A 25,857-nucleotide genomic window follows, 5' to 3' on the forward strand; every position below is an offset into this window, starting at 1 on the left:
TTGAGTTAACAATTAGTAAATGAACTAATAAAATAATAAAACAAAGATTAAATTAAGATGCTAACTATATATTTCTATTTAGCATTGCTTGTTCCACGATGCAAATGACTGGTTTTAAGGTGACAATCTGTTACACGTGAAGATTGTGGTATTGTATTATATCTTCTGGTATAAAGATGAAGATTAATCTTTCGTTAATTAAAGAAATAAGCAGATTTTTGAATTTTGTATAATAATATAATGTATAAAGATATATTAACAATAAAATTGTCGTTCTCACTCTATTGTTCTCTTGTGTTGCTGAGCACATGCTGTGTATAATGGATCCATGTTTTTTGTGTGTGTGTGTGTTTTAATCAATGTCAAATTGAGTTAAATACTGGTTTAAACAAACAGAATTTAGCAGAGGTGGGTAGAGTATCCAAAAACTGTACTCAAGTAAAAGTACAAGTACTTATTTACTCGAAGTAAAAGTAAAAGTAATAATCTTAATAGTTACTTGAGTAAGAGTAAAAAAGTATCCAATGAAAAAAACTACTCAAGTAGCGAGTTACTAGTTCGGATTATATAGGCCTATATATATATACAGGTGCTGGTCATATAATTAGAATATCATCAAAAAGTTGATTTATTTCAGTAATTCCGTTAAAAAAGTGAAACTTGTATATTATATAGACTCATTACATGCAAAGTGAGATATCTCAAGACTTTATTTGTTATAATTTTGATGATTATGGCTTACAGCTTGTGAAAACCACAAAATCTAAATCCCAGAAAATTAGAATATTACATGAAATCACACAGTAATTACACAGTAATACCATGGTCATTGAACCAGGTTTTGGTTATTTTGGCAGTGTGGGCAGGTGCAAATCCTTATGGACGCGTGACCCTTTTTTGACCTTTTGACCCCTGTCAGCTTATGACATTTTTGAATGAGGCCTCATTAGTTTTAAACACTAAACGTGTATTAACCCGCCTCTACTGTACTAAGCACACTCAACTGGACACGTCACTCTCATTTTCAAGTGATTTCAGTGGATAAAAAATTTACATGAATTAAAAATAAATAATAAAGTAAACTACTTATGATGATTTAATCAATGGAAAATCACAAATTGTAATATTATGAAATAAAAGTGCAAAATTATAAAAATTATAAATGTTATAAATGCATGAATGTTATATTTATATATATTTATTAGTAAACTAATTATCATGATTTAGTAACATTAACCAATGGAAAATATATATTTTTTAATATTATAAAATAAAAGTAAATATAAAAAAAAAATCCAAATGTTATAAATGCATGAATGTTATATTTATATATATATTTTATAATTATATGTTATTTTCATAAGTGTTTAAAACACGTATAATAAATAAATTTTGCTTTCCCACTAGAGGGAGACACAACATAAGGATGGAAACTATGAATGGCATTAATCACATTGATCTAGTTCACTTGTATAACTTATGGTGTACTGACAGAATTGTTTTATACAATTAGTGTACATAGAATCTGTGAAATTGATTATGGATTAAAAATATATATATATATATATTTTAGTGAATCTATAAAAAATATATATAGTCCGTGTTTACAACATTTATAATAAGTGCACCATATATGGTATAAATGTGTATATGTTATAACATTTAATATATATATATATATATATATATTTTTTTTTTTTTATTTTTTTTTTTAACACGAGCCCATCATATTATCACTATAAAAAAGTTTGGTAGTAAATTAAATATAAATAAAAATGTAACTTTAAAAATAAATATTTTTGTAAAAATGAAATAAATACACATACTACCACGAAAATGCGAGATTATGAAATCATGCAAGCCCGCATATTTTTGTGCACGGAAATATGCTATTTATGCGGCGAAAGTGCGGCGTATTTGAAAAAATGCGTCCCCCGCATAAATATGCGGACTTTGGCTGATTATGCATTGAATCATGCGATCGCATAATCGCGTTTTTCTGGAGGGACTGCTATATTAATTTAAAAAAATTTCCAGCTCAGGCTGGAAACCTGTACATTCTTCTATCCTGCTTCCGTTACAAATCTGCGGGGACCAATCACAAACTGGCTCATCCACCTGGCGCGCTATTGGTGGGTTTAATCCAATCCAATTCCTTTTAGGATATTTGAAATTTCAGTGAAACTTAATGTGCATATCCTGTGTGTGAAATCCCGTACACGTCCATACACTTGAGATGCACAGAGATGATCAGATACAGGACATTTCTGATTACACACACTAGATGTGTTCAGAGATTTCCAGTATAGGGGAGACCGGGGATGGTTGTAACACGGGTCAGTTGTAACAACTCCAATATGTCCAATCAGGAACTAGTTACAAATCACCTGATTCACTTCGCACAAGCTCAGTTTAGTTCTTATTCCACATGTGAAAAAGTAGAGCCCTGTTGGAGACACAGCACATGTTAGAGTGGAAAAAACAAATTTGAGGTATGAAAGTAACTTTTTTTACTTTTTTTGTTTTTGTTATGGGAATTTCTGCTTTGTAGTTAAACTCCTCAAACTTTTATTATGTTTATTGTGTGTCTGTGTAGATATTTTCCATGCAAGTTGTTAGTGCTAATGTTTTGCCTGTTAGCTGTAAGGTGAGCTAGTTCATGGCTACATGACTCTGGGTTAGTTGTAACAACAAGACTCTGGGTTAGTTGTAACAACAATGAAACGTTATAACCTACCCCAAGAAAATTTAGTTAAATTTATATATGTTTTATTTGAATTTCAGTATGCCTAGGTCTTGGAAGAGAAAGACAGACAGAGGAGTTTCTCTCACAATTTTGAGGAAAGCATCAGATGAGACAAAGGGAAAGTCTATAAGATCTGTGGCAAAGTTGTATGGTATTTTTATGTATACAATTTTTTGAGTTCAAGTTCAATTTATAATGGTAATTACTATGACTAGTTATATTGAAAAGTCAGTGTTGAATAAAAACCTTTCAAAATATTTTTTTTTGTCAAAATCCTTATTTCATGATGTTACATATCACCCCGGTGGATATCATAATGTTACATCTCACCCCAGGGTATGTTACAACTAACCCAGACTATGGGGTGAATTGTAACATTTCACTCCTCGTGTTTGAAACTAAACCATGCATTTTCTGTTTGTGTTGCAAAGATAATAGCTATGTCATTTAATAGCAGACACTTGTAACTAGTTTGGATCACATTTTGAACACACTGACTTAAAAGTACTAAAAGCTATAGACAGAAAGGTCAAAATTGTTACAACCATCCCCGGTCTCCCCTACCAGCAATTGCTGATGTTGTAATGTTTAAATCCTGGTAAGCATGAGGCCAAAGAAAGTTCTCAGTTCTTAAAGATTTATTAAAATCTTAAAGCAATCCAACAGTGCCAGATGTTACATAATGGTCAGCATATACAACACACTTCAACTCTTACTCTACACCTTTTATAGGTGACAACATGTGGACTACAGCACCATCTCCTGACTAATACACAAACACTACATTCCCCCATTACTTAAATTCCTGATAATTTACTCACCCCAATTAGAGTTCTCAACGGGTCGGGTCGGCCCGACAAACCCGACGGGATCCGCGGGTTCGGGCCGGGTTCGGGTCGGGTCGGACCTCGGGCTTAATCTTTTCCGCTCAGTGAAAAACAAAACAAAACAAAAAAACATTTATTAATCATCGCTGCTGTTCACCGTAAAGAAAGTCTGGCTGCTGCGTGCAACGTGCATCATGGAGAGGGGCGGGGCAGACCTGACGCACGCCTTTAGCCTGGAGTGGGAAAATCAGCTACTACAGGAGTGGGAAAATCAGAGGTCTGGAAAGTTGTTTGTATTGTTAAAAGGCGTGAACATTAAAGGTTGATTTGAATTCCCGTCTGCTGGTCATGATAATACGTGTATGAGAAAAAAATTATCGTCGGGCCGCGGGCCGGGTTCGGGCAGATAATTCATGTTGAAGTGTCGGGTTACATCGGGTCCGGGCTTTAAAAGCCACGGGCCGGTTCGGGTCGGGTTGTAATTTTCAGGCCCGTTGAGAACTCTAACCCCAATGCCATCCAAGATGTTTATAAAGCATGGATAGACATTAATAAGCAGTTTATAAATACAGCTATAAATGCTTTATTTTTTATTTATAAGCATATCTATAATGTGTTTTATAATTGTATTTTCTTACTTTTTAATGATCACTTTATCATTTCTAAATGAAGTATTGCATTATTTACAAACCGGTTATTTAGGAGTTGATGTCAGTGGTTCATAAGATCACTTAGAAAGTGTAAGTAAACGATTAATAAACTATTTAAATGTACATTCATACATCTTAAATATTTCTGTGTTCTGTATCACTGTGTTGTGTTTGTTTCCTTTTTCTGTTTAGAAGATAACTGTAAAATCTCCTTTGTAAAAGCTTTACAAGGCAGAACTAGTCCTCACTTTAGATGAACGCACAAAACAAGTTAACTGACCACAACTAAATGCTTTATAACTACCTGAATTAACCATTAATTATTGACACACTAAGTAACTATTACTATATGTCTGAATAATAAGATATATGAATCTACATTTAAATAGTTGATTTATGTAACCCAGGTCATTAACTCGGGTCACTAATATTAATAATTAGTATTATTTTATTTATATCACTATAAAACTAATAGTAAGAAAAGAACATGAAGTAAAATGTATTTATTTTATTATAAATAATCCCAAAAGAAAGAAAAGGTTCCTGAACTGATTCCTGATTGGTGAGGTGAAAGGTTAGCCCCGCCCCCTGTTGGAGAGTTCCAGAAGATCGCGCACAAGCAGAAATGTAGAGAGATTGCGAACGACACGAGAGTGAGAGCAGATGCGATTGAGTGATTTGAGGGAGAACAAACTGTTTAATAATCCAGCAATAGATTATTAACAAGTTGAGAAGTAGATTTATGAGGTATTCATTCTTTAAAAAAAAGGCCACGCTTTGAGAAGAGTGCGATGTGAATCTGAACACGACGAGAAGAAAAGACACTGGCGTGATAGGATCTGAACTAAATCTTTTTCCTTGAGAAAATACTTATTTTTGTCTCTGGTTTATATTTCTCCTTGGTGAGTACCAATTTCTTCATAAGAGATGTATTTAGGTAATGTGGATACTGTTGTTGGACTCTTAATGTGAAAAATACATTTGAAAAAGTGATGAGTGATATAATTATTTTTTTTTGAAAATGCTTAAAGTGTTTTCTAATACAATCTGTGAGTGCATATAGTTATGTTTAAATGTCTGAAAGATTATATTTGTTCTGTTGTGAAGTGTGTGCCATGCGCTGCTAGCTTTGCTAGCTCTGTACACAGACTCTAGTGTGTTAATCAAGCACATGGTGACTAGCATGTTTGTGTTGCCTATATCCAAATAATTGAAACAGACATTTTGGTCATTAGAAACTGTTTATTTGAATGAGTTACTGATGATTGTTTTGGCTTTGTTTTTGCAAGGCCGGGTTTTGTTCTTGTGTTTTATTTTTCTCTTTTGTGAGTGTCTGAAAAATTGCTGCTGTGATCCTGAATCCTGTCCTGGCTGTGGACTCTTATCCCGGGTTTGGACTGGCGAGCCATCCCATCGTTTCATACCTGGAAACAGAGGAAAAGGAGTTTTCTGATTGGGTAGGACAGAACTGCATACTAGAGCCCGACCGATAAAGGATTTTGAAGGCCGATACCGATACAAATATTTGTTGGTTTTAAAATCCGATATTCCGATATATCGGCCGATATTATTATTATTTTTTTACATTTCAGAAACGCGCAACACAACATTAACAGATTTCCCTAACATTAGTTATTTGTAGTTATTTATGAGTTTTAACTAAAATAATATGATAATGCATTTTAAAAAGAAACTTGTTTCTTTTATTGTCACAACAGAACATCAAAATATATTAAAGTTCTGATAATAAAATGTATAAAAATACAAACTTAAGATACGAAACGTAAAGTCCTTTGAACAAAAACACAAAAACAACAACAAACAAATCAAAGTTACCAGTTTTAAAAGACTTGGTTCATAAATATAACTTTGAATAGGACTGGAGACAAATTCTGTTAAGTTCTGATAAATAACAACAACAGCAAAATATAAATTGCTAACAGTATATGAGGTAGTGTACTGAATCAGTCAATCCTCAATAGCTCCAGTCCAGCAGAGGCAGGTTGTAGTACAAGAAGCAAAGTTTCTCTGCATTCTCTCCTTTCAAAGAGCTTCGCCTGTCCTCGTAAATATTCCCTATGGTGCTGAACACTCTTTCGCTCGCCACAGAGGAGGGTGGACAGGAGAGGTAATGCCTTGCCAAAGCTGACAGTCTGGTGAAACGGTTGGTGTTGTGTTTCCACCAATCATATGGATTCCCACTCTTTCTGTCAATGACAGGCTCTCTGAAGTACCGTTCTAGCTCTTCGATGATCCCCTCTGGTTCCACTGCCTCACTGGTGGATGGAAGGAGCACAGTGTCATAAAGCAAGTCTAAGAGACTGAGTACTTGGTCCTCTGTTCTCTGCCTTTTGGGATCGGTCTCCTCAGATGGAGTTTCCGTGGCAGAATCTGGTGGACTGGTCTCCATAGCCTCTTTTAGCCAGGTTTTCACTTTTACCAGAATTTCTGGTACCAAAGGCCGCTCTTTGTAGCGTGGGTCCAGGACACAGGCAAGCACCACCTCTTTAGCGTCTTTAACTTTTGCAAATCTTTTTTGCAAACTGTCCAGCATGAATTTTCTTGTGGTTTGAATACCCCTGGTGGTTGGTCCCTCTGACTCCAGTAAACGTTGTAACACTGCTAAACATGGTATAATGCAGGATGTGGATGAGTCCTCTCTGCTGAATTCCAGTGTCACCTCCTCCAGTGGTCCAAGGGTCTCTGCCAGGTTCGACGCAATGGACCATTCCTCTGCTGACAGACATGAGAAATGTCCATAGTCGCTAGCATACGCAGTGATGGCTCTTTTCTGTTCAATCATCCTCACCAACATGTGCAGTGTCGAGTTCCACCTTGTCTGTACTGCCTGTATGATCGAATGCTGTGGGACACCTAGCTCCTCCTGAATTTTAGATAGGCGTTGCTGTGCCGTAACAGAGTGGTTGAAGTGAGTTGCAATTTTCTTCAGCTTTGCCAGAATGTCCACCACCACTCTCTGGGAACTGAGGCCATCATTGATAACTAGGTGCAGTATGTGAGCACTGCAGCTCAGGTCTGGCATCTCAACAAGGTGCATGCCTTTCACGATATTTGCCCCACTGTCCCTGAGTACAAGCATGACCCGCTCCTCATCAATTTCCCATTCTTCAAGAATGGACCGAAATGTCTCTCCAATGTACTGTCCTGTGTGGGACTGTGACAAGGATTTCACGTTCAAGACAAGTTGGACCTTTTTCCAATTCTTGTCAATGAAATGAGCAGTCAGGCTCATGAGTGCCTCATTTGACCCTGACCAACAGTCGGTGGTAAAAGAAATGCTGTTTCCTGCATTTTCAACTGACAGCAGTTTCTTTATTTTGTTTACAACTCCTGTGTAAATCTCATCCATCTTCTTTGTACGGAAAAATTTCTCTGTCTTTAATGGGTATCTGGGCTCTGCCTTGGCCATAACCCTTTTAAACCCTGCACCCTCAACAACTGCAAAAGGCAGGATGTCTCTGGCTATCATCTCCAAGAACTGAAGAAATGGACAAACTCCTGATGGATCATTTAGAGTCCATTTTGTGGTTTTCTCTAGCACTTGTTTTAGGGTTGGCTGTGTCAATGATGTGGTAGTGCAGCAGATTAATGGCATATTTCAAGAGAATCGTTCAAATTGGTATAAAAGCATGAAATTTGGCACAGATACTCTCTAAGGGTCACTTTTTGGGAAAAAGGCGTTGGCCACCCAAAAATTCAAAATGGCGGCCATTTTTTCAAGATGGCCGGTATTTCTGTCAAATTCTCATTATGTCAATTGTTCAAACAGTGATGTAGGCATAACATTTTGTGAAAATACTCTCTTCAGAATGTTTTTTGGGAAAACGGTGCTTGTCCCTCAAAAATTCAAGATGGCTACCATTTTTCAAGATGGCCGCCTTTTTTTCTTGAATCCTTAAATCTTTTTTTCAAATGGTGATGCTATCATGAAATTTGGTACAAATATTCTTCAAGGAGCATTATCATGGTAAAAGGTGTGTGCCGCTCAAATTCAAGATGGCGACCATTTTCAAGATGGCCACCATTTCTGTCAGAGCTCAATTTAATGTGTTAAGGAAGGTTTTGTTTAATAGAGTGAACGTCATTACACAACCAGGGAACACTGGTGACTTCACTGCTGTGGAACTCAGCATGGGGTTCAGTGTCAGCTGATCTAGTTTTACTTACACTGTAGTTCTTGACTAGTAGTAATAGTATAGCTAAGTTTAGTGTCCCAAATGCTGCCTAACAGCCCCTCATCATTTAGCTAGTAATAGACGTAGTTAGATAGCTGCATTTGAATTGACAAGTTGTGCCAGCGCGGGAGAGCCGAGCCAAGGGTAAGCGGGGCAATATATGACTTGTTCATGTATGCTTACCTGGAAGGTGTACAGATCACACAGGACTTAAATGGCACTGGATGAATGATCGGGCTAGGTGTAGGTGACCCGTACCTAGTTGTATCCCACATAGATATCCATATAAAGACTAGATGTCTTAAGGCGGAGTCACTTCCGGCATCACCGGTGGCCATCTTACCACAGGGAAGCTGTGCGTTAAGGTGAGTGATCAGCACGCACACAAATCCTCTTATCTCACTGAAATCTTGACGGATTTACAAACGGTTTGGTTTCTTACAAACGTTATTAAAGTGGCTATAATTCTTTCATATGGAAGTCCATTGTTATAATTATTCATATGTATGCAGTATCATAACTACATCTCTGACGTTTATAACAAACCAAACCGTTTGAAAATAGGTAAAAAATTTAGCAAGTTATGGTTATTTAAAAGTACATGCACCATGTTACGAGTGAGCGAGCACCCTGTGGTAAGATGGCCGCCACGTGCGGATGTCGACCTCCATTGGCCAGCAGCGCGCACGAGACATCTAGCCTTTATTATATGATATCTATGGTATCCTATACCTGAATGTGTACTATGTCTATGATTGAGGTGGTAAAAGGATAACCCCTCGGCCTTAATCAGACAACAAACCCCCAAAATGGGAAATGAAAATCCCATGTCAGCCAAGAGTCCAACTGATTGGATGAAATGTTGTCTTTGTCAGACAGACACAAAGGAACCCCTCCAATCACCACCTACCCATCATGTTTCTCAACATGATGGCTATAAAATGATTGCCACCAACATTCCACTCTTTCACAAGATGAACAAAATGCCAATGACCCTGGACCTGGAACGACTGGATGAAGGTGGGGGTATAGAAGCTACTTTGAGAAGGAACCAAGCGAAGTATCACCACAATTGTCGACTTCGGTTCAACAACACAAAGTTACTTCGTGCCCAGAAGCAACAATCCGATGCTCAATATAGTGAGACAGAAGAAGGCCAAACAAAGCATCGCAGAACCATGATGCAGAAAAGTCTAGATGATCAGGTTTGCTTTCTTTGTGATAACATATCTCCTGAATCTGACCTACGTCAGGTAATGACACTGCAACTGAATGACAGACTACATGAATGTGCACAAACACGGAATGATGCTAAATTTCAACTAAGTGGTGCTGATGCCATTGCACAGGAGCTGAAATACCATCATTTGTGTCTCATTCATCTTTACAACAGATAGAAACTCCACCTCAGAAGGCTTGAGAAAGAGTCACAGAGTAAAACGATTCAACCAGCCATATTTCCTATGGCTCTTTCTGAACTGGTCGCCTATATTGTTGAAACCAGTCTCAATTCTGATGGTCCTTCCGCCTTCCATCTCGCAGATACAGTGGGGAGAACAAGTATTTGATACACTGCTGATTTTGCAGGTTTTCCCACTTACAAAGCATGTAAAAGTCTGTAATTTGTATCATAGGTACTCTTCAACTGTGAGTGACGGAATCAAAAAAAAAAATCCAGAAAATCACATTGTATGATTTTTAAGTAATTAATTTGCATTTTATTGCAAGACATACAGGTGCTGGTCATATAATTAGAATATCATCAAAAAGTTGATTTATTTCAGTAATTCCGTTAAAAAAGTGAAACTTGTATATTATATAGACTCATTACATGCAAAGTGAGATATCTCAAGCCTTTATTTGTTATAATTTTGATGATTATGGCTTAAAGCTCATAAAACCCACGAAATCAAAATCTCAGAAAATTAGAATATTACATGAAATCACACAGTAATTACACAGTGATACCATGGTCATATAAACAGGTTTTGGTTATTTTGGCAGTGTGGGCAGGTGCAAATCCTGCTGGAAAATGAAGGAAGCATAAAGTGCTCTGAAAATGTCCTGGTAGACGGCTGCGTTGACTCTGGATTTAATAAAGCACAGTGGACCAAAGTCCTCTTTTCTGATGAGAGCAAATTTTGCATCTCATTTGGAAACCAAGGTCTCAGAGTCTGGAGGAAGAATGGAGAGGCACACAATCCAAGATGCTTGAAGTCCAGTGTGAAGTTTCCACAGTCTGTGTTGGTTTGGGGAGCCATGTCATCGACTGGTGTTGGTCCACTGTGCTGTCCACTCAACGCAGCCGTCTACCAGGACATTTCCAGAGCACTTCATGCTTCCTTCAGCAGACAAGCTTTAAGGAGATGCTTCCTTCATTTTCCAGCAGGATTTGCACCTGCCCACACTGCCAAAATAACCAAAACCTGGTTCAATGACCATGGGATTACTGTGTAATTACTGTGTGATTTCATGTAATATTCTAATTTTCTGAGATTTTGATTTTGTGGTTTTCACAAGCTGTAAGCCATAATCATCAAAATTATAACAAATAAAGGCTTGAAATATCTCACTTTGCATGTAATGAGTCTATATAATATACAAGTTTCACTTTTTGAATGGAATAACTGAAATAAATCAACTTTTTGATGATTTTCTAATTATATGACCAGCACCTGTAAGTATTTGATACATCAGAAAAGCAGAACTTAATATTTGGTACAGAAACCTTTGTTTGCAATTATAGAGAACCTACGTTTCCTGTAGTTCTTGACCAGGTTTGCGCACACTGCAGCAGGGATTTTGGCCCACTCCTCCATACAGACCTTCTCCAGATCTTTCAGGTTTCGGGGCTGTCGCTGGGCAATACGGACTTTCAGCTCCCTCCAAAGATTTTCTATTGGCATGCCTGAACATGCGCTGCTTGAGCAGAGGGACATTGCGTGCGCTGCAGGATTTTAATCCATGACAGCGTAGTGTGTTACTAATGGTTTTCTTTGAGACTGTGGTCCCAGCTCTCTTCAGGTAATTGACCAGGTCCTACCGTGTAGTTCTGGGTTGATCCCTCACCTTCCTCATGATCATTGATGCCCCACGAGGTGAGATCTTGCATGGTGCCCCAGACCGAGGGAGATTGACCGTCATCTTGAACTTCTTCCATTTTTTTATAATTGCGCCAACAGTTGTTGCCTTCTAACAGGTCTGTGAGAGCCGAAATTCTTACTGGTTGGTAGGTGATCAAATACTTATGTCATGCAATAAAATTCAAATTAATTATTTAAAAATCATACAATGTGATTTTCTGGATTTTTGTTTTAGATTCCATCTCTCACAGTTGAAATGTATCTATGATAAAAATTACAGACCTCTACATGCTTTGTAAGTAGGAAAACCTTCAAAATCAGCAGTGTATCAAATACTTGTTCTCCCCACTGTATGTGCAACCTGTACCAGCAGCGTATCCTTTTTTAACAGTGGCACTTCCTTTTATATCCCTGGCAAGTTGAACTAAGCTGGACAGGTCAAAGGAGAGGAGGCAGACATTATGACTATTTGACAGAAATGGTGGCCATCTTGAAAATGGTGGCCATCCTGAATTTTTGAGTGGCACATACCTTTTTCCAAAAGAGTGTTCCTTGAAGAGTATTTCTGCCTAATTGTATGCTTGCATTACCATTTGAACACTTGAAATAATTAATATTCGACAAGAACGGTGGCCATCTTTAATCTGGGCTTCTTCGCCCGAAAACGGGCGAAAACTTGAACGTTTTGAATTGTTTAATTTTTTTGCTTCATCGGATGGGGGTGAAACTTGGTGACTTTTGTTGTATTACCTATATGAACACACACAAAAATCAAGGAGATGATTCTGATATGTTAAAGGGTCGTAAAAAAAAAAGTCACACTTAGCTTCCTCCCGCCCGAAAACGGGCGACATAGGAAATGAATGGGAAATACGAAAAAATAGGAAAACTCAGAGAAACTTTTGGTGGTACAAGCTACAGATCAGCAACTGTGCTGAAAAAAAGTGTACAGCAATGAAGGGGTGACACTCTAAAACATCAAGAGTGCAAATAAGACACCCTCCCCCCCCCCACACACACACCCACACACACAAACACACACACAGAGAAATGAACTGGTAAGACTGAAACAGCTAATTATGCCCCAAACTATATAAAAATTATATAATCATAATAACTCCAAAACTATAGCAAGAAGAGTCAAAAGTTAGGTATCGTTTGAAAGAACTCTTTTTAAATTTTTTGAAAATATAAATTACATTACATTTAGACATTGTCCTGCCAAGAAATGGCGGATAAAAGACAATATATATATATAATTTTTATTATGATTTTGCATATCTTTCTTATTTGTCAAGGAATAACTCCGGAAGGAAATAAGGTAGGAGGAAAATTCTTTTTTAGTGAAGTCCCCCTACATGTTAGCTGCATCTGGATAAAAAAATTATAATTTTTGGATAAAGGAATCAAAAGTTACAGCATTTGGAAAAGAGATAGCCTTTTTGTACAGTCTTTGACACCCCCTCATGGGCAATTTTTTCTCCATGAAGAATATCTTGTCATAAAAGCAAAAGATTATGTTAATTTTGGGCTCATTTTAATTGTAATAATATGCTGTAAAAAATGAAATGCCATTTTCAATTATCTGTGAATGTTTCATGAGCTGTATGATGTTTTTGACACATTGCAGTACATTATTTTATTGATTATGAAAAAAAAGAAATTCTATTTATCAGCAAATAACTCAGCAATACTTAAGAGTTTTTCAAAGTGGATACATTCACTGTAAAGTTCAGACTCTAAGCTTTCAAATGACATCAACTTTGTGTTAATCAAGGCAAGATTTTTGAAAAATATGGTAATTAATATTTTCGCAGCTAGGTGGCGCCTGCTGGCGGTACACTCGGTTTTAGAGGGATTACTCAGCACTCGTTAGGAGTTAATACATGTAATTAGATGCATTAAAAAGCTAGATGCATCCTAAGCTTTAAAATGATATATAATTTGTGTTGTTCCATTCAGTGGTTGCTTAGTAATAAATTTGTTTCTTTCCGAATGGGAATAAATCAAATAAATAAATAAAAAAGCTATAGGCCGCCTATAGGCGGTTATAGGACATGACACATATTTATACATTTTGAAGCCACTAGATGGCGCTCTTCTCACTTGAAAATTTTTTTTTTTTAGGCCTGCACTCTATTTTGATGTGAAATGTTGCATTTATTGAAAAATAAAATAAAATAAATAAAATAAAAATATATATATTAATTCTAATGGAAAAAATAGCTCATAAAAATTATATAATTAATGCAAAGTATCATAAAAAATTCTAATTAATAATCAGAAAACATTATAGAACAAAAATATATTTGATTGGTTATCCTGGGAAAAAGTAAAGTAAAATTTTAAGGCTTCGTCCGTTTTCGGGCGGGAGGAAGCTAAGTGTAACCCATTTACGAAGAAGCCCAGAGGGTTAAAAATGGCGGCCATCTTGAATTTTTGAGGGACAAGCATCTTTTTCTATTAACTTTTCTATTAACTTTCATCTTTTTCTATGTCCTTTAGTGGCCGCCATATTGAATTTTTGAGTGGCCAACGCCTTTTTCCAAAATAGTGGCCCTTAGAGAGTATCTGTGCCAAATTTCATGCTTTCTATACCAAAGTGAACAATTTTTTTTACTAATCTGCTGCACTATGGTTGGAACTTGAGGCTGTGCTTCTTTTTGCGTCTTCTCGTAGATCTCTTTGTGTTTTGATCTAAGGTGTGCCCACAAGTTGGATGTATTTTTAAATTTGAGGCTGCCAGATCCCTGGCTCACAGAGGTTGTACAGATTTTGCATGTGACTGTACCTGATGGGCCTTTTGTGAAATGCTCCCATACTTCACTTCGTCCACCACTTGCCATCTGTCCAAATAAAAAGTAAACAAGCCAGGTGAGATATACAAAAAACAACATAACATAAAACGTAACATAAACATACAAATAAAATGATTGCTGCTACAGCCACAACTATTACTACCAGCATTATTATTATTATTATTATTATTATTGACAGTAATAATTACAAAAAATAATGATGACATTATTACTATCATCATCATTTATATTATCATTAAACAAGATAAAGGTCACTCCTAAATGTTTGTGTGCGTGTGTGTAATAATTAGTCCCTACATTGCCTTATAAGCTACCTTATAATTACCGTATACCCGAATATAAGACGACCCCCCCCATTTTCCAGACTTATTTTTGGGACAACTTGTTTTTGGGTTTTCAAGAAAAAAAAAAAGAAAAAATTTTTTTTTTATATATATATATATATATATATATACATTTTTTCTCTCTCTCTCTCTCTCTCTCTCTCTCTCTCTCAGCGTCTCACGCACACACACATCTCTCTCTCTCTCTCTCTCTCTCTCTCTCTCTCTCTCTCTCTCTCTCTCAGCGTCTCACGCACGCACCTCTCTCTCTCTGCGTCTCGTGCGCTCACCTCTCTCTCGCTCTGCGTCTCGCGCGTGCACCTCTCTCTCTCTCTCTCTCTCTCTCTCTCTCTCTCTGCGTCTCGCGCGTGCACCTCTCTCTCGCTCTGCGTCTCGCGCACGCACCTCTCTCTCTCTGCGTCTCGTGCGCTCACCTCTCTCTCGCTCTGCGTCTCGCGCGTGCACCCCTCTCTCTCTCTGCGTCTCGCGCACGCACCTCTCTCTCTCTGCGTCTCGTGCGCTCACCTCTCTCTCGCTCTGCGTCTCGCGCGTGCACCCCTCTCTCTCTCTCTCTCTCTCTCTCTCTCTCTCTCTCTCTCTGCGTCTCGCGCGTGCACCTCTCTCTCGCTCTGCGTCTCGCGCGTGCACCCCCCCCTCTCTCTCTCTCTCTCTCTCTCTCTCTCAGCGTCTCACGCACGCACCTCTCTCTCTCTCTGCGTCTCGTGCGCTCACCTCTCTCGCTCTGCGTCTCGCGCGTGCACCCCTCTCTCTCTCTCTCTCTCTCTCTCTGCGTCTCGCGCGTGCACCTCTCTCTCGCTCTGCGTCTCGCGCGTGCACCCCCCCCCCTCTCTCTCTCTCTCTCTCTCTCTCTCTCTCTCAGCGTCTCACGCACGCACCTCTCTCTCTCTCTGCGTCTCGTGCACCTCTCTCTCGCTCTGCGTCTCGCGCGTGCACCCCTCTCTCTCTCTCTCTCTCTCTCTCTCTCTCTCTCTCTCTCTCTCTCTCTGCGTCTCGCGCGCGCACCTCTCTCGCTCGCTCTGCGTCTCGCTCGGCAAGTTTCAGTTAACAGTAAACGTGCGGCATTTTAATTCAGTTAAACACAGATATTATGTTGCTTCTCTAATTTTAAATGCATATTGGAAGGGAGAGCTGGTTTTGTCTTAATGGGTCGCTTTTCAGACACTATTTCAGATTAATTCCGTTGTTCTTTCTCCCTTTCCCTTTTGCTGCGGCTGAACGACAGTCTGCAACGCACACTTGGCGTCATTGGATTTCACACACGTGTAAAAGAAAATCTAACTTTTATGCACAAGCTAGTAATCATTACTTTAATTAGGCAGAATAAGTTCGTTGTGGTTTCCAAGCTCGTTAACGTTAGCGGTCTTCCACTGATAGTGGCAGTCAACTACACTGGAACAACGTAACGTTACTATCTAATTCCGCTTCACTCTCTGCTTATTTAACAGCAGCAAAACTGGACATGATAGTCACAAATTTTGTCATGCTTATTTGAGTTAAGAGAACTGATGGGGATGTTCTTTTAATTGTTATTCAAGCAATGTATGTCTCGTGACCAACTCACCATGAACTCTTCACCGTTGTTCTCTCTGCCCGACTCTGGCTGGATCAGCAGGTTGCAGGATGTGTGGCGCGTTATACACGAGTGTTGCCAACAGGGACGATGTAGAGTTCCCTCTGGTGGACAAACTATACAACGCCAACACTCATGACATGGTTGAAGGCTGTTTCGTCCGTTTTTTTTTTTTTTTTTTTTTTGAAATATTCATTTATCGGCCATTATAAATGCCGATACCGATTGTTTGGAAAATGCCTAATATCGGCCCGCCGATATATCGGTCGGGCTCTACTAGGTTCATAACCGTTTCCCTGAGAAGCCTAGCTCTCATGGTGTCATTGTTAACACCACAGACAATGCGATCTTTACTCAAGTCATCAGTTAATCGTCCACATTCACAGTCTTTCATCTTATTTTTCAAGTGAGTCACGTATGCATCAATGGTTTGGTTCGGTCCCTGTGCTCTGGTGAACATATGGAGTTAGGAGGCTTCAACTGCTCCATGGTTTTCCTCTGACACCATGTGATGTTTGTTGACTGTGTATTTTAATAATTCACTGAGACACCAGATTAATGCCACTAACTGTTAAACTCAACTTTTTTATTCACTGTTACTTAATTTACAAATGACAAATTACTAAATGTTTTAAAATGGGATATAAAACTTGAGATTAAATATCATTTTTTATTAAAATTAAAGGTTCAGAATGAAGGATGAAAATAGACTAAAGATCTAAAGTTAAAAGTGAAGAAAATTGACATTGATAATTAGGCATTTCATAAAAAAACTAAACAAACAACAAAATAACAGCTAACTAGAGTGATTTACAATGTTAGATTTGAAGCAATGTTTACGGGAAACTATAACATCCTGCTTTGTGGCATCAACATATTTTTATATATTATTAGACAAAAATAAGTTTTTATTCTCTTCATGGTCTGAACTGCGTTAACTTTTGAACAACTTTCCTAATCAGTAATTTTGGGGAATTTGAAAACAAGACATTGAACTTGAAATTGAGAAACTGAGAAACTTGAGGTTGAAATTCAGAAATTGATATTGGAAAATTTTGACTCTGTGTTTATCATTTATTAGAAATACTGTGTGTTACTGTTATCTTTTTGTTTTTTAGTTTTTCTTTCATTCTTTCAATTTCAAAAGATACAATTCATGCAAAAGAACAAACAAATAGAAAAACACACTTCCCTTTTCATTAATTAGCTGCATTCCAGTGGTCTGAGTGGTTCATTGTTTTTATTCTTTGCTAATTTTTGCTTCAGTGAGTCGATCCAAATCTTCTGATTCTGGTCCACAGTTTTGCTTTTATAGTGACCTAGTAACTGAGACGAGTGCTACCCGCCGTGAGCTACATTTATCATTTACTTACACTTTAGATCTGATGAACCACTGACAACTCCTAAACAACTGGTGTGTAATTAATGCAATACTTCATTAAAATACAATTATTAAACACTATATATATGCTTATTAAATCAAGAACAAAGCATTTATAGCAGTATTTATTAACTGCTTATTAATGTCTATTAATGCTTTATAAATGATGAATTAACTGTTTACTAATGCTCAGCTAATGATTAATATCCTGCAGTTATTATAAAGTGTTACCTGTGTTTCTTAGTGATTCAAAACCTATACATCATTAAAAGACAAAGAAAATTGCGTATCAATTTCTTATGTGGTTTTGTTTTCCTTTATTCTCTCTTTGTAGAGTGTAACGGGTGGCTTTTATTTAGCTATCCGGGATGATATAATATATTTCTTTGGCAGGAATATACCTGTCTGGAGCCCGAATATTACTGATTGATTGTTTTGTATAGATATATATGTTTCTCGAGGCTTTGTGACTGAGAATCAACATAAGACTGAGGGCGGCTGTATGTCGAAGCATCACTGTAGTCTAGCGGTTAGGACTCCGCCTTATCACATGGGCGGCCGGGCTTGAATTTGTCTCAGAACGTTTTTTGTTTGTTTAAATTGTATTGTTGGGCGGCCATTACACTGTCCAGTCCATATTACTCACTTTCACCCTCTTTTATCCAGTCTAAAGAACTCCATCATTCCCCTCTGTTCAACAAAAGCACTGCCCACTTACAAGATTATGAAACAACAAAACTTCCAAGAACTCAATTATTTATTTATTTATACATGTGTATGCGTGTATATGTTAATGTATCACAACCCATCTAACAAATATTGAGGATTTTGTTCTGCATGATATTAGCATTGACCAGCAGGGGTCGCTGTGTGCATTCCAAACCTGGAGAAATCAACCACTTTTACACACATCAGGCTGGAAAGCTTTAAAGCTTCATGAAGCTTCATCTCACCATCACTACCTTCAGGTTCACTTAGCTCAACAGTTATACGCTATATTAGCAATAATGATTATCTTCATCCTTCATTCTGAACCCTGTCTGAAATGACTGGTGTTAGTGGCGTGTCCCTTAAGGCTTGACAGTAAAACGGCCACATTATGCCTCGTTTACAAAAGAATCTGCAGTCAAATGTTTAGATCAAACACTGTGCATTGTGTTTCACTGTGCAAAAATGTTCTTAAACTGCATTTACTTTTTTGTAACACTTTATTTTAATGTGTCCTTGTTACATGTCTTTAAAAAGATGAGTTTTGGTTTCGTGCCACTGTCACATTCAGCTTGCTCAGAAGTTTACAGAACATCTTCAGTTTGCTGTATACAGTGACACTTCACATGAGAGCATCCGCTAAGAAATGATTTCCCTTTCAGTCTGTAATGTTGGATATCACACTGATGTGACACTGCCATGCTGGTCCTCAGTTAACACACACTTGCAAAAAGCACATATTCAAATACTTCTTCACACTTATTATATGCAGCACATACATAAAGCTTATTTGGTAAGTGTTTCCATTAACAGTTGTTGAGAACCCAGCCTGTGCCTCTCACATTTATCTGTTAGAGGCAAAAGACGGACACACACACACACACACACACACACACACACACACACACACACACACACACACACACACACACACACACACACACACACACACACACACACACACACACACACACACTCACACATCACTTTTCAACAATGACCCTTAAGTTTGCAGTTCAAGCCTGAATTCAAGCTTGTCTTGCAAATAAAACATTTCACCATCTGGGCAGTCTATTTCATATTCAGCCATAAAACCTTTCACAGTTTTCTTTCATTTCTACACAATTTTACAACTTGTCTGATCTCTTTTATTAACTGTTGGCCATGGCAGATCAGTCCATTTTGGGGAAGTTGAGTCTTAGCAGGAGATTTTCGCAAGCGCCTTCTCTTCCTTCTTCTCAGCTTTGCGGACTTTCCTGGTGTGGTCTCTTTGCAGATGTTCAGCTAAAAGATCGCCATAAAAATCTCAATCTTGTCTGTCACATTTTTATCATATCTTATTTCAGGGGATTTATCAGAAGAATTCACCATCACTTGTCCACTATTACGATATAATAACTAATGATAACTATATAATAACTAACAATAACAGTTTACAAAACAAAAACTGTTTTGAACTGTTTTGACTTTCCGTATGTCAGGTGAGAGGAAGTGAATAACCACAGGAGGAGCTGATGATGTTTAAAGGAGGAGCTGTAACTATATATAATGAAGAGAAAGAGCTGTAACTATATATAATGAAGAGGAAGACTGACAGAAACAGAAAATGGCTGATAAGTGTGATCTGTGTCTGCTGGGACTGATCATTCTCTCTTCACTTCTCACAGGTAAAGAAATCTGTATTTTCTCTAAAGACATTTAGTGGAAATAGTCTGGAAAGTACAGTGACCGGGAAGGGAGATATTCGGTTCACTTAGTTTTTTCGTGGCCACAAGATCATGTTTTCGAGGTAATGTCATCCTTATATCGTGGCCACGCGATGTGAAGTCGTGGCCACGAGATCCTATGTTGAGGGAACGACATTTTTCTCATGCTACGAGTTAAAGTAGTAAACAACCCGTGTGACCATAGCAACTTGGAATTATCAGAAATTGATAGACCTAATAATATTTATTTTTAATTAAGAAAAATAGAGGAATTTAGAAATAATTATATTAACATATTATATTGCACATGATGGTGCCTATAGCAGAATTCGAATGTAGTTTGTTATCAATAAATGTTAAAAGAATATGCTGTGTACATTTTTATCTGTCCCATCCAACAGTCTTTTAAATCCATTCACTGAACGTTTATTTTTTAAATATTTGTATAAGCCTATTATTATTATTATTATTATTTGGTTACATTCTTTATTCATTGTTATGTATTTGCTTTATTTTCTCCTTTATTTCCCATATCTCTTTACTTTTCTGTAGGCTACACTGTTATTTAAGCGCCTGTTTTCATTTGTAGCCCCTCGTTTCCGTGACAGCATTCAAATAAAATTTGAATTCCATAATTTGTTATATTTGAACCACTTTCGCGGCAAAGATCACAGACGGCCCCAGATTATTGTTCAGGCATGTTTGGCCGAAGTTAAGTGTTGGCTTGCGAATAACTTTCTCCAATTAAATGAGGCTAAGACCGAGATGATTTAATTTGGAAATAAGGGGTGTGTGGATGATGACTGCCTGGGGTTGTTTCCTGGGAAAAAACTGTCTAGCGTGAGGAACCTTGGTGTCATTTTTGACTCAAAGCTTAAATTTGACCGGCAAATCAATGCTGTCGTTAAGAATAGTTTCTTCCATCTTAGATCAATATCTAAATTGAAATCTATCCTTTCTTTTGATGATATGGAGAAGGTTGTTCATGCCTTTGTGTCATCCCGTTTGGATTATTGTAATGTGTTGTATTTGGGTGTGAGTCAGGCTTCTCTCTCCCGTTTGCAACTCGTTCAGAACTCAGCTGCTAGACTTTTAACAGGTACTAAGAAGAGAGAGCACATTACTCCAGTGTTAATTAAACTACATTGGTTACCCATACGATACAGAATTCAATACAAAGCGTTGTTGTATGTTTTTAAGTCTCTGCATGGCCTAGCACCTGAGTATGTTACTGATTTAATCAGCCGCTGTCAATCCAGTAGATCTCTGCGCTCAAATGATCAATTGCTTCTCATGGTTCATGGACCTTCCTCTGTCTGTAAAAACTTGTCCTTCATTGGGTGTTTTTCAGAGTGCGCTTAAAACTTATTTGTTTTCTTTAGCATTTGATAATGCTTTGTAAGTTGTGTATGTCATATGTTTGCATTGTTTTTATGTCTTTGTTTTTATTTTCTCTTTTATACCTTCTGTACAGCACTTTGGTTCCACTTGTGGTGTTGAAAGTGCTTTATAAATAAAGTTGAGTTGAGTTGAGTTATAAATAAAGTTGAGTAAAATAACAAACGAGAGCGCAAACATGTGAACGGCCTCTAAAGCAGCTCAGATGAGGCGATATGCAATATTGCAGCACCAAAGAAGAGTTAATATTAGGCAATTATTTCACAAACTTCATTATATGCACTTCGAAAAATTAGAGGTTCGGACCTCCGAGACCTCAATGGTGAGTACGGCCCTGTGTGTCAGTGATTTGAACAGCTCTCTGATAAAGACTATTATTACATGGCTTGGTTGAATTCCAATGTAGAATGCGGTGTGTTATTTCTTGATAACGGACCGCTGCGAAGTATAACACACTGTTGCCATGAAAAACAGAGCATTGCTATGGACACGGAACGGACTATTTTACAACCCCTTCAGGCTGATTCAAGCTCCGCTTCGAGTCAGGGTCCCGTTCAGCCTGTCGGGGTTGTTATTCGCTATAACAACCGCCTCGCTATGCATTATCCCTTACATAGTTTATTCTGGAGAGTGTGTTGTTTGCTTTAAGTGAGAATAAAACTTCTGCTTTTTATGTTTATGTTTTCATTTATTATATCATAATGATCACTGAGATATACTGTGTTTCAGGAACCAGTGGAGTGTATGAGAATGTGTTCATCAGTTCTGGTGAAAATGTCTCTCTGTCCTGTAATTACACTCTTTCTGGCTGCGAATCACTATGGATCTACGTTAGCAGTGTTAAAGGTTCAGAAGGAGTTATACTTAATGAAGAGATAAAGAATAAAGACACAGAGAGACATGAGAGACTGAGTCTGGGCTCTGACTGCTCTCTGAACATCAAGAACGTCACAGAGGAAGATTATGGATATTACAGCTGCCGACAATATGTGAATTACAGAGGACAAGGACCTGATGCAACTGTTGATGCAGTTGATGCAAACTTTTATCTGCATGTTCTTCATGGTAAGTTTATGATTATGTGGTCACTTTAAAAAGGGCAGATTCTCACTTTAAACTCAGATGATGATTGAAGAGTCTGTGATTTGTGTCTTGTGTTCAGTTTCAGTGTCTCCATCATCTTCATCATCATCATCATCTTCATCCTCACAGACTGAGATCAGTCCAGGCCGCTCTGTGACTCTCTCCTGTCAGTTGTATTCTGCATTCTCCTTTTCTTATTGGGTCAGTAATAAGGGAGTTGAGCTGTTGTGGGTGAATCAGGCTGGTGTTGATCTGAAGACAGACTCCAGATATCAGATATTATCATCATCAGATCAAGTTGACTGTATCATCATTCTGACTACAACACTCCTGAATGAAGATGACAACAGAGAGTGGAGATGTCAGCTTACTCTCAGAAATCAACTCGAGACCTCAGTCAGATACACTGTCAAGTATTCAGGTGAGAAAACACTCTTTTCTGACAGATTATGCCATATGCTCTCAATGACAAATGTGAAACAATTAGTTCATGTGTTCATGACATCAAGGCTAGATTATTGTAATGCTCTACTGGGTGGTTGCCCTGCACGCTTAATAAACAAACTACAGCTGGTCCAAAATGCAGCAGCTCGAGTTCTTACCAGAACCAGGAAGTATGACCATATTAGCCCGGTTCTGTCAACACTGCACTGGCTCCCTATTAAACATCGCATACATTTTAAAATATTGCTGATTACTTACAAAGCACTAAATGGTTTAGCTCCGCAGTACTTGAGCGAGCTCTTAACGCATTATAGTCCTTCACGTCTATTGCGATCTCAAAATTCCGGCCAGTTGATAATACCTAGAATATCAAAATCGACTGCTGGCGGTAGATCCTTCTCCTATTTAGCACCAAAACTCTGGAACAGTCTTCCTAACATTGTCCGGGAAGCAGACACATTCTGTCAGTTCAAAGCTAGATTAAAGACACATCTCTTTGACCTAGCATTCACATAACACATTATAGACTTCTATAATTCAATGTTAGGCTGCATAGATTAAATCAGCCGGAACCGGGAACACTTCCCATAAATCCTGATGTACTTGGTACATCGTAAGAAGAATGGCGTCTACGCTTATATTAGTCTCTCTGTTTATCCCGAGGTTTACCGCAGTTCGCCGGATCCAGGCCGTATTCAGATCTGATGAAAGACCTTCGCCTGGCCGCGACGACAACGCGGTCCTGAAATGTCAACTAGTCTCTCCCCTGTGAAGGCCTCCTTCCCTCTCTTTACCTCTCTACAGATAAAGTGTTGTCGGGATAATTCCGGTTCGCGTGGCTACGCGGAAGCGATACAAATTCTGTATTATTAATTTTAAGGCCAGACAAGTAGTATGTTGAGGGTTGATTTGTACGGAAGAACTACACACCTGCGCACATATATTCGAATGCACATACTTATAGAATGAACTTGTAATACGCATGTGCACGCCATCAGCGTTCTCACAGGTTCGCGTTTTTGAAGTTTGCGCAGAAAGATCTTAAGAGTTTTCTGTGAGAACGGTGTTGTGTTAGCTAAGTTAATAACTAATGATCGTTGCGATGGAAGTGAATCAATCAAAACTAACTTTAGCTGGACAATAACTTTAATCTAGAGCTGCTGTAAAGCCAAAACAATCTCTGCTACTTTAATTTCCTATTATCACTGCAGGGCTTGAATTTCGGCGCGGGATTGCGGGTATTGCGCATCATTTTAATCATTCCCGCAGGTCTCCCACTTATAATGCGGGAAATTCCCGCAAACATTGATTCACTTTAGCATGTAGGTTGTATTAGTAAATTAATCCACACAGATTATAAAATCAAATTTTAAAACTGTCTGCGAGACGCAAGGCACAAGGCAATCCAATCGTTAAGCGCGCTGCAGGCGGCGATAACACTCTCGCGTTTCAGGAATCGGGATAGACGGAATTGTCACTTGCATAATCGGGCCAGCATTGCATCATGAGTAACTAAAGTTTACCATTTGCACGTCTTTTTAAGTCTTACCAGTTTAAGCATTCATGCGATTTTAAACTATTCGGTACGTGCGCGCTGTCTGAGAAATGTTTTTTTTTTTCTCTGCACACATACATAGAGTAAAGCCGCCTCACACACAGCTCGCGGGTAACCAAAGTTATTTTTCATGGATTATATCGCTTTAACAGTCAAAAACATGCGAAAATTATGTCAATTTCGGTCTTGGTGAGTATCCTCTAAACACAGTCGGTTATGTCTTAAATAAGCATTAATCGCACGTGACCGTATAATGAAAACAGGATCCGTGCACTCGCTCTTAAAGGGACAGCAGCCATATGTGTCTGTCATTAATTTGGTTGTCAAAACAACAAAACATAGCTTTCATTTTAAGGAATCAGGATTAATAGCCTATGTATTTAATTTAGTCAGGACTAAAATACTATTTTGCATTTGATTACTTTATTCAGTCTCTGTATTTCTGAATACTAGTGTTAGTTTATTTCTCTTTATTGGGATCTCTATTCTATTGTATTTATTTGTGCTACTTTTTTCAATTTAATTCAAAGATTGAAATCAAGCTTCCTTGTGTTGTGTAAATTCTTAAGAACAAAATTACCCCATTGTAAAAATGCAATGAGTGAGCATACATTTAGGCACGATAAATGTAATAAAAAAAAAGTCTAAACTCCCTCCTCAAATGAAAAATTCCCCCTCATAAGAATCACCTAAGGGGGGATTTCCCCCCCATTTTCCAAAACGAAATTCAGGCCCTGCACTGTAAAGCTGCTTTGGAACAATCTACATTGTTAAAAGCGCTATATGAATGAAGATGACTTGACTTGACACACTGTAAACTGTGATGATGGAACACAAACTGCATGTCATGATCGATATGAACATATGATGTTAATGTCCTACAGGTGATGCGTCTGAACATTCATCTTCTGCAGATCCAGTCGCTTCACCAACACTGATTCCAGTCAGAAGCTCAAACTCTGAGAAGAAATCAAGCCGAACTACAGCAGCAGCTCCTACACAAGGTTCATGATCACTGTATAAATAGATTTATTTTTGGTGAATGGCGATAGTCATTCTCCTCCTGACAGCTTGAGAGTGAAGTAAGAAGATAATAGATGACAGACTCGTGCACATATTCATCATTTCTGTGATGTGAAGCTCCAGTATTATGTGATGATGATGTTGTGTATATGTGGCATTATGTGTTGAACTGAACTAACAGACGTGATCCACAGATCCAGCTGATACAGCATCAGAAACTGGAGTCAGTGTGACTGCTGGATCATTATACAGAGGTACGACACGTTCATTTATACCAGGGGTTCTCAAAGTCTACATTCAAAGGTCCAAATCTGAATTTTCATC

At 38.0% G+C, this 25,857-nt stretch overlaps 1 protein-coding gene and 1 long non-coding RNA gene across 8 annotated transcripts in view; one reads left to right on the forward strand and one right to left on the reverse strand.

Moving 5' to 3' along the window:
• The window catches only part of LOC309479874 (uncharacterized protein), a 169,144-nt gene that overhangs the window by 58,846 nt on the left and 84,441 nt on the right, over positions 1 to 25,857 (forward strand). For 4 of the 7 annotated variants that reach the window (XM_082144152.1, XM_082144153.1, XM_082144154.1 and 1 more), the window contains exons 3-5: positions 22,304 to 22,493; positions 22,591 to 22,932; positions 25,395 to 25,514. In XM_082144152.1, the coding sequence (XP_082000278.1) occupies positions 22,304 to 22,493; positions 22,591 to 22,932; positions 25,395 to 25,514 (652 nt within the window). Of the gene's footprint in view, positions 1 to 19,315; positions 19,992 to 22,157; positions 22,494 to 22,590; positions 22,933 to 25,394; positions 25,515 to 25,857 lie in introns of those variants that run through there. The other 3 variants (XM_082144149.1, XM_082144150.1, XM_082144151.1) reach the window with 3 other exon arrangements.
• Positions 5,307 to 15,062, reverse strand: LOC309480520. The gene is made up of 3 exons (XR_014199671.1): positions 14,935 to 15,062; positions 14,294 to 14,348; positions 5,307 to 5,647 (listed from the first exon to the last, which is right to left on the reverse strand). It is a non-coding gene; the product is annotated as an uncharacterized lncRNA (long non-coding RNA).

Source organism: Leuciscus leuciscus (assembly GCF_965113295.1).
Source record: "Leuciscus leuciscus genome assembly, chromosome: 1".
Lineage (NCBI taxonomy): Eukaryota > Metazoa > Chordata > Actinopteri > Cypriniformes > Leuciscidae > Leuciscus > Leuciscus leuciscus.